Here is a 9,724-nt window from a genome sequence, read left to right on the forward strand (position 1 = left end):
GTTCATGGCAGTTGCTACACTATCTGGTTGCATAAATAAATATATTTATTTAATGAATATAAGATATTAAATATTAATATATATTATAATAAATATATATGCTTGATATTATCATTGTTGTGTCAGTATATTAATCTATAAGTATAGATTTACACTTATATGTATATAATTGCATGTTCTGTTACTACAAAATGAGGCCAAAATGTGTCAACCTGTTTCTCATAGAAACCAAAAAGCCACAGGAGACTCTTTTTTTTCTGTACCCTTTCACTTTGCATGTTCCCTTTTCTCAATGACTGTCCTCTTCTTTCTCTAACTATTCTCTTCATTTTGTCTGACCTTGCACCCAAGCATGGCAGGCAGAGAATCCTAGAGGCCCAAGATTCTACAGTGGCTGTTTGCAAGGAAGAGAGGAGGCTATGTTAACTGCCACACTGGATACACTTATATGAGGGGAAAGGGAAAGTACCCTGAATGCCCCAATGCCTCTCATGTATGAAACAGCAGGATGGCAGGATGCCTGTGTGGCCCAAAGAGCCGGAGGGAGCAAACTATGGGCAAAAGAATTGCAACCAAATGGTGGAAAAGGAAAGATTTGCTATAAGCTGTGTCTTCCAACTCTCTGGTATTTGCTTCTAATGGGCAGAATTCATTCTGCAAAGCATCAGGCACTGAACAAAAGACTCATACTGCCGGAGGTGGACAGGAAGTAACATGCATGAGTGTAAGAATGCGAGATCAAGACTCCTCCCAGAAACAATGCCTATGATGAAGGAGATGAAGGAGAAAAGAGAGAGATCCGAGTTCAACCTGGCCCAGCCTAGCCTAGTCCAAGTAAGGTAAGATTCACTTTGTTCCCCACAAACTTCACTGAAGGGAAGCACTGAACAAACTTCACCCTAGTCTTTAACCAAGTTATGAAAAGAGCTCCTTAATCCCTTCCTTTGCTCCTTAAAAGCTGCACTAAGTTCACTAATCGATCCACTAGTATTATTTCAGAGCCTTTTAGTTGTTCAACCTAGATGTGCCTTTCCTTTATAAGGATTTTGGTTAACTGTATATATAATTGTAAATATAGAATACAGATCATAAAATGTAATACACAGAATATAAATAACCATTATATTAATGAACACCTCTAAGAAATATTGAGATGATTTCCCTAACATAAGAATGTGAGAGAAAATGAGAATATTACATCTGCCTTATAGGATTAGGTACCACTTAGGTGTTGTGTTAGCTCTCCTACCACTCCTTCCACCAATCCCATCTTCTTGTTGGGAATCTGACCTCCCTATTGGCTACTTCATACCTTTAAACTGCCTTCTTTGTGACCTCATTCTCCCACCAAACCCACTACCACCTGGTGTGGTTTCCATGGAGTTACCTGTAAATAAATTTGGATCATCGCAAGTGACCAGTGACCAGTGACCTTCATACTGGACACATGTGCTCTTTGGCTTCAGCCACTCAGACATCCTCTAGCATCATCTCCTCATTCTTTGTATCCAGAGTTGATGTTTCCTCTTCTCTGACCATGTCTGGTAAGGAAAGAAACTTTTAAAAGATTTTCATTAGATTTTTATTTTTGCCCCTAAATTTAATAGTAGATTCAATATAGCATAGAATCATGGGAGAAAGTATTGAACTAAAACTCTGGATACCTCATTTCAGTTTTGACTTTGGTGTTTATTACCTATGTGACTTTGGACAAGTTGTTGACTCACAAAACCTTTTTTTTCTAGATCTGTTATATGAGGATGTTAGATTAGTGGTTCTCTCTGGTCCCTTTATTTTCTAATACTGAGTCTTAAAGGGCATCCATGTAGAAAATGAAATCAGAGACTTGTTGAAGAGTGTTTCAACAGAGAGAAAACCTAGGTTATGTGGAAAACTAGCAATATTTACCAAGATGTTTCATCTATAATGGTTCCCCCACTAATATTTTAACTTCAGTATTAATTTAGTGCTGCTCAAAAAACTCATATTCACATGATTTGAAGTTTTCTAACTAACGGAAGGTGTAAAGGGAAAACAGGAAAAGAGGATGGAGAAGCATGGGCTCTAGGGAGTCCACTTTAAAGGTAAGGAAGCTCAGGATTGTTTCCCCTCAGCACTGGCTAAGGAACCAAGGAGGGGGAAATGTAAGAATGAAGGGAAAGAGCACAGGGGAGCTCTCAAGGGCGGCAGGGTGGGGGGTGGGTGGGAGAAGTTGAGGGTAGAATATTGAAGAAAACCTAAAATTTTAAATTAAAGCAGAAAGAGCAAAAAATGAAATCTGCTTAGAGCAGGGCAAAACAAAGTTGATTTTAGCTAATACATTAATAGACTAGGAAGGACTGGATCAAGAAGATGTGGTGTGTGTATATATATGTATATATGCACACACACACACACACACATAATGGAGTATTACATGGCGATGAGAAAGAATGAAACATGGCCATTTGTAGCAAGGTGGATGGACCTCGAGGGTGTCATGCTAAGTGAAATAAGTCAGGCAGAGGACAGATACCATATGTTTGCACTCATAGGTCTAACAGGAGAACAGGAGAAACCTAATGGAGGACCAGGGGAGGGGAAGAGGGAAAGAGAGTTGGGGAGAGAGAAGGACGCAAAACCTGAGAGACTATTGAATGCTGAAAACGAACTGAGGGTTGAAGGGGAAGAGGGAGGGGGGAAAAGAGGTGGTGGTGCTGGAGGAGGGCCTTGTGGGGGAGAGCACTGGGTGTTGTATGGAAACTAACTTGACAATAAACTATTAAAAAAATAAATATCATGAAAAAAATAGACTAGGAAGGAAAGTAAGGCCAGAATTAGGCACCATTAGCAAAAGCAGTTTACAGAAAGGTCATACTCAGTTGTTGTTGTTTGGGTTTTGTTTTTGTTTTTTTCTTTTTCTTTCTTTCTTTTTTTTCTTTTTTGGTATTGCCTCCCTGAACATAGATAGCACTTAAAGGTTTTCAATGTAAACACTTTAATATGCTTTAGAAATGATGCTTTTTATTCAATTAATAAAAGTGGTTCTCTAGGTGGCTGGAGGAAACTGAATTTTCATTTTTATTTCATTCTGATTTTTAAGCTATGTAGGTGTTTTGCCCATTAAAAACAAGATTAAGTTTGTTAAAAATTGGTATCTCCTAGACTGAAGTATAAGGACTAATTCCTTTGGGTGATAAGTAGGTTCCAAGTCAAGGCTTCCTTTCATCTTTGCAGTTACTTTCTTCCCAGCCCAGGGGGCACACATCTGTTTTCATATCTTAGTTAGCAACCTAAGAAGAAGAGTCAAGCCCTACATCCCTAATTCCACATTTATCTAAAACAATTTTGTAGAGTCCTTTGGGTTTTCTTACATTAAAATTTTTTTTAATTTGATTTTAGCGGTGATGTTTATTTAGGCTTTGGGGATGACATTTTCCTGAATGTTGAAGATGATTAAAATATATTTTTGGATATATAGAAAAACCTTCGTGATGCTTTTTAAATGTTCTTCCTTTTGTTATATGATTATATTGAAATATAAATTTGTACTAGACCTAGTATCTGTTACTTGCTGGGTAACATTTGGAAAAATGTGACTGAACATAATGGAATTCCTTTGTATTTTCCTCTCTGCTTTGTACCAGATTTTATTGTAATATTTGTACAAAAATTGTGGCTACCTGTTCATTCACATTTATGGCATTTGCTGCTTGTTATGCAGTTTTTGCTGATCTATCCTTGTCTGTATGTCCTGGCTAGGAATTCATTCAAAATCACCTCCTATGGTGGATTCCAGTTTGGTTAGTAGTATTCAGCAAAATTGGGTAGGCAATATTCACTTCTGTAATGTTGTTTGTATGATACAGTTATGATATTATTATGCCTGGATGCTTGCTACATATCCCAGTTTTCATTCATATCTATATATTTCTTCTTAGTTTTATACTATATATTTTTCGTGATTTTTTCTCTTTCCAGAACATATTAAAGATAAATCATATGTAATGTATCACTGTTATTCATGTGTGAATTATTACTACTACCATTGTTGTTGTTGTTATAACCACTTTATAGATGAGTAAACTGAAGTGCAAAGAGAGCTCGAATTACTTTTTTCTATCAAAAAGCATTCCTTGAGAAACTTAGTTTCAGGTAGTCATTTTAAGGTAGGATCAGAAACCAGGCTTAAGAAGAGTGGCCCTTAAAAAAAAAGATTTTATTTTTTAAGTCATCTCTATACCCAACATGGAGCTCAAACTCACAACCCTGAGATCAAGAGCTGCATGCTCCTCTGACTGAGGCAGCCAGGCGCCCCAAGAATGACCCTTTAAAATTGCCAGCTGGATTGAGCTGTATGTGAGCTGCGCAAGTAAAACAAGATCCCAAAGATTACAATGGTAATAGCTGTGCCATTTTTTAATGGGGGGAGGAATCTATATTTGTTGTATTTCTCCTGGTTTCTGGCAGTGTAATGTTCAGAGTAGAGTGCTGGCAAGGATGTCACGATACTGGGGTTCCGTACTCTGGTGATGAGACCTAACGTACCGGGAGAACTTGAACAAGTTGATCTGACCTCCCTGGCTTCGGCTTCCTCACTCGTGAAATGAGAAAATAGAACAGAGGTTCTCTAAGGACCTCCAAAGACGGAAATGCTTCACTTCTAGGAACCAGTAGGTAAGTGGATGCTAGTGCAGGCTCAAGGGAAAGACAGGGCAGGGAGGAGGCTGCTTCTTGCCTATGGAATGATGTACGAAGCACACCACCAGGGTCTTCCAGTCTGTGCCCAAGTTGGGAGCACAGGCAGTTAATATAGAAGAGTACCCACCACACTACTTCAGCCCTTACAACCATCTTCAAGGGTTTGATTTTTGGTATGTCAGCAGATACTGGTATTACAGGCTTCTTGGTAGCGACAACTTTAAGATAATGTGGTTCCTCAAATAGAGTGAGAATTGGTCCATCTCCCTGATTTTTCATCACCCTCTTGTTCCCTACAGAAAATTTCCAAAATCCATCTTTACTTGGAACTTCAAACTCTCTGCAGCTCTCTCTCCCTGTGGTGAGCAATGCTGCTTCCCTAACAGGAAGTGTCTGCAACTTCTCCAGAGTCTCTGCTCCGGCAGTCTCTTCGGCATGGCTACTGCCATCAGCTTCTGGCACTTCTTTCCAGCCACTCCTGGGTAGTGCCTACCTTTATCAACATTCCAGTACAACTATGTTGTCTGGAGTTACTGGCCAGAGCCAGATCTCCACTTCAGCTGCTTCCTATCCAGGTTTTTTTGAGTGGGACATCACAGGAAACACCGAAAAGAAGTCATCTTCACTCGTTGACTTCACTATGACTATCCTTGACCAGGACACAGCTGTTTCTTCCATGTCTATGGCAGCCCAGTATGATAAAACTTCAGAGGCCAATAGCATGGTCCCTCTGTATCCATCACTTTCTGCCAGGCTTGTTCAGGTAACCCCATCTCAGATTCCAAATCAAGGATATAGCCTATCACTTCCCTACCAGGAAGGAAGCCAGGTATATTGCTATAATCAAGGCACACAGGGGCCTTTACTGTCTGGAGAACTTGGTCCCTGCTTGCAGTCCTATGGCTCTGTGTCATACATGGGAAGTAGGGCCTCTTACCCCCAACCAGAAATGGTTATGGTACTAAAGGAGATTCAGCCCACAAATGTCCTACCACCAGCCTCCACCTCTGGAGTCTACTACTCTGTATCTGCTCAACCCATCACAGAAACAAGTTTTCAAGGTGAGTAGAAATAGCAAGAGAGAAATAAGGTCAGCATTCAAAAATAGGGTCCAGTCTTCAGTCGAGAAGTAGTGAATCCACAGATTAGCAGAAATTAAGTCCTGAGACTTTAATAACCACTACCCTAGCTCAGTGCTCTACATTTTCAGACTCTTTATGAGAACACTAAATAGGAGTGGGAAGGTGGGACACTGAAATGGCCATCGATGCTACGGGTACAAGAACCCCAAGTGCAAACCAAGGGCTACCACACATTTCACTGCCTGAGCTGATCAGTCCCCTATACTACCACACTGTAATGAACTCCTGGCCCTGATCTATTGCTTCAGTCTCTTTGGAAAGCATTTCGGAACTCTTACTGTGATAGTGCCACTTTAACTTCCCCTCACTTCCTTAATTTACAGCAGGATGTAAGACCGTGTGTTCCAACATCCTGTCTAAAGCGAGCAGGCTCAGAATTTATCCTTATATATTTTATCAGAAAGTGTTCCTTTTCCTCTCCTAGTCCATAGTATGACGTTTTCTTATTCTCTAAGGAAAGTGAAGAGAATTGGAAGGATTCTATTTGAAAATGCTAGGCTTTGTAGAAACATTTCACAATTTAAAAATCACTTTAGCTTCTTATTTGACTTAGAACAACCCTATAAAATACAAAGAAAACCAAGAATCAATGACATCAAATTGATCACCGGTAAGAACTAGAAGTCATCTCCTATCTCCTAGCACAGGGCGTTGTCCTGGATCCTTAAGAAGAGCTGGTAGAACCGCCTTGCCCATTGCTGGAAGGTGCACGATATCTGTGTAGGTGTCTAGGGGGAGCATCTCACTTACCAGGGAATGATTCTTCCTTGATTTCTTTGTAGTTATGGAGACTTCCCTGGGGATGGAGACTTCCCTGGGATTGCAACCTCCAAGTCAGACATTTTGTCTGCCACAAACTCCAGAATTCCCCAAGTCCTGCAGTAGCAGAAATATCCAGATATTTGAAAGCAACCCACCACCTGAGCTTGGAGACATCTCAATGATAGCTCCTGTCCAGAGTTCCAATAATCTGCTGGCACTGCCTCCAGCTCGAAGCCAGGAACAAACTGAGAATAAGAATTTGGAAGATATTAAAACCAAGCTTTCAGAGCCTCTGGATGCCTACCAGATTTTATTAGAAAATCAAGATCCTCCACTACTTCCTTTAGAAATTCCTGATATTCACCAGCTCCTGGCCTGCATTGATCCCCTTGACCAAGAGGAGCCGCCTGGTTCTGAAAACATTGATTTGGGAAAAAATGGCCTGAGTCTTGAGGACCAAGGGACCCTTGGCAATGATATTGAATCTATTGGTGGTTTCGGAGACATTACTACACTAGTGGAGGACATTCATCTTCCCCAGCTCTATAATTCCTTGGAAGACCTCAATCAATCTGAAGGTCCCAAGGTGATCAAAGCCAAAGATACCAGAGTCATCAATTTGAATGAGGTGCAAGAAAAGCCAAGCATCATAGAGTTGTCCTCTGATAAAGCCAGGAAGAATAAACACAAAACTGCCGAGCCTACCAGTGATGCTCCCAAGACCAAAAACCAGAAAAAGAACCCAGAATGCCTGTTAGGGGAAGAAGTAGTTATTTGCAATGCCATAGATAGTGACAGGGCTCCTGTGAATGCAGCCAAGCATTCCAACAGCAAATCTCAGAAAGCTGCATCCAGCAGGGTCAGCAAAACTAAGGGCCAAGGTCAGGAAAAGACCCCCAAGAAAGCTGGAGAGAGTAAGCAGTCAGGGAACACAGTCAAGGCAGAAAAGAAGCCAACTATTCCCAAGAACCCAACTCCTCCCAAGCGGAAGAGAAATCAACCTGATCTTATCCAAGAGACCTTTAAGAAGCCTCGAAGCTGCCTAGGCATGCACATGTTGGAGTCTGTACAGGTTTTTCACGCGCTGGGGAAAAAGAGTGATAAGAAAATTGGACTCTCTTCCTCCCAGGTCCTGGGAAACTACAACAATCCTAAAGATGCCCAGCCATCCCCAGTTATCAAACCATGGCTCAACACCCCACGTGAGGGTAAAGGTCCTGAGAAAAATCAAGTCAAAGTCCAGAAACCCAACAGTGGTGCTGACACAGAGTGTACATCTCCATCCCAGTATGAGCTGCCACCTCCTGGGAAGGTCAAGTTGGTCCCTTTGCCTTTTCCAACTGTGGAGAAGCCTCCAGCTCGACCTGTTTTTCGGAGGCCACAGGCTGTGGCCTCACGCTGGTCTGCTGTGGCTAACCCTGCCCGGCCAGCGTCCACTAGCTCAGCTCAATCTATTGGAGTCAATCCATCCCGGCCAACCCCTGCCTCCTTGACAGGTCCTGCAAGAGAAGCTGGGCCAATTTCAACCAATCCAATCCGACCAGGTTTGACCAACCCTACCCAGCCTAGTGTCCCTCAGTCGGCTGTGTCTAGGCCTGCATCCAAAACATCATCTTGCACTTCTCTCCAGCGGGAGCCCATTCCTACTGGTGTGACCAAACTCCAGTCCCCACCGAAGACTCACACCCAGTTTCTGCTCCAAGACTTCCGCTTTCAACCAATTCCATGGAGGAAACCCAATGTTCCTGAGCCAGTAATGTCAAATCCCATCACAGAAGAGCAGAGGCCAGAGCGAGAGGCCATGAAGAGGCAGGCTCAAAAAGAACGTGAGAATGCAGCTAAATACACCTCTTTGGGGAAAATGCAGTTTTTCATTGAGAGGGAAAAAGAAATGGAAATTTCTCTATACTATGGCTATGCAATATAAGAGCTACTACGTTTGTTGGTACCACTCTGGGTACCAGCCATTTACCCATATACAGATAGATATAAATTGCTCTATTTATTCAGATATATTTAAAGCTTAATAAAACATAATAAATATAATTAATAGATGAAAAATAAAGAAATCTTTTGACTTCTGAGATGCTGTTAACTGGGTTTTTCTTTAGTGGGGGTTGGGATCAAAGTTTGCATGAGAAAGAACCAAAAGTTGGATAGGAGAATGAGGGGAAAGGGATAAGAAGAAAAGAGGAAGGAACTTGGTGCAGGGCTATGAAGGCAGAAAGGGATTTTCTGGACTTATAAAAAGGAGTGGGGGAAATGGCAGAAGCAGGGTCTGAGGTCAGGGTTAAAAGAATAAATAGAGTTGAAAATGACAGAAGATGAGTCAGCCTAGGTTGACCAGCCTTTCGTGGAGGCTGGCCTTACATCCCATGTCCACCAGATAGGTATTTTAGAAAACAAGAGATTTAAGACACACCTCCAAAATGGTAGGGTTGACCTATCCACCTATGACTATAGCTGGGTAAGGTAAGTACAAATCATAGGGATATTTACTGGATGGGTGGCAAGGGCTCACATTTATCCTGGGGGTAACTGATCACTGGAGCCTAGCCAAGCCAACTGCTGCAGCAGGATGCCGACCGAGAACAGGATGCCTGGGATATAAATCACTGCTTAAACACCTGTGCACCAGGTCCCTGAAGGCACTACTTCAATTAACTGACACAAGGACATGCAAGGCTAGTACCACTGTGCCACTTTACTAGTGAGAGTCAGCAACGGGCTTGGGTCACTCTGCAGGCAGAGGAACAAGGCTTCAGTTTGAGGCCTATATATGCCTGCAATGCCTTCAGTATTTGCAAGCGCCAGTAGATGGCCAACCCGGCTTTCAGAGCAGAGCGTCCGGAAGTTATAGGGTGGTGGAGATCAAACTTCCGGAGGGACTTAAATGTTAACCCGAGGGGCCTGCCAGGTCGTTCTCCATCGACTCCGTGTACCTGCCTCTTTCTCTACTGACCAACCGAAGCGCAGGAGGAAACGCCGCTGGAGGAGTCCATGCCCACAAGGTAAGTGCGGTGGACACCTGAGGGCACTTGGTAGCGCTCCAACGGCTGCAGCACGCAGGCGCCAAAGGTCTAGAGGTGCTTCTTGGGACTTGGTGGGACAGCCAGAAAGAATTGGGGGGTGGGAGGAGT

General features: G+C 42.4%; 1 protein-coding gene across 2 annotated transcripts; it reads left to right on the plus strand.

Annotated features, from left to right (window-relative positions):
- Positions 1-1,360: 1,360 nt before the first annotated feature.
- Positions 1,361-8,654, plus strand: C4H2orf78 (chromosome 4 C2orf78 homolog). Of its 2 annotated transcripts, XM_029936265.1 has the most exons (3): positions 1,361-1,544; positions 4,980-5,741; positions 6,605-8,654. In XM_029936265.1, the coding sequence occupies exons 1-3, from the start codon at positions 1,448-1,450 to the stop codon at positions 8,509-8,511; spliced, it is 2,766 nt and encodes a 921-aa protein (XP_029792125.1). In that variant the 5' UTR covers positions 1,361-1,447; the 3' UTR covers positions 8,512-8,654. The 2 variants fall into 2 exon arrangements, 1 of the variants encoding a protein (XP_029792125.1); XR_003907353.1 differs by lacking the exons at positions 4,980-5,741; positions 6,605-8,654 and adding an exon at positions 3,217-3,300 and having other exon boundaries at positions 1,488-1,544.
- The last annotated feature ends 1,070 nt before the right edge of the window (positions 8,655-9,724 follow it).

The sequence above is a fragment of the Suricata suricatta genome, chromosome 4 (genome assembly GCF_006229205.1).
Source record: "Suricata suricatta isolate VVHF042 chromosome 4, meerkat_22Aug2017_6uvM2_HiC, whole genome shotgun sequence".
NCBI classification, from domain to species: Eukaryota; Metazoa; Chordata; class Mammalia; order Carnivora; family Herpestidae; genus Suricata; species Suricata suricatta.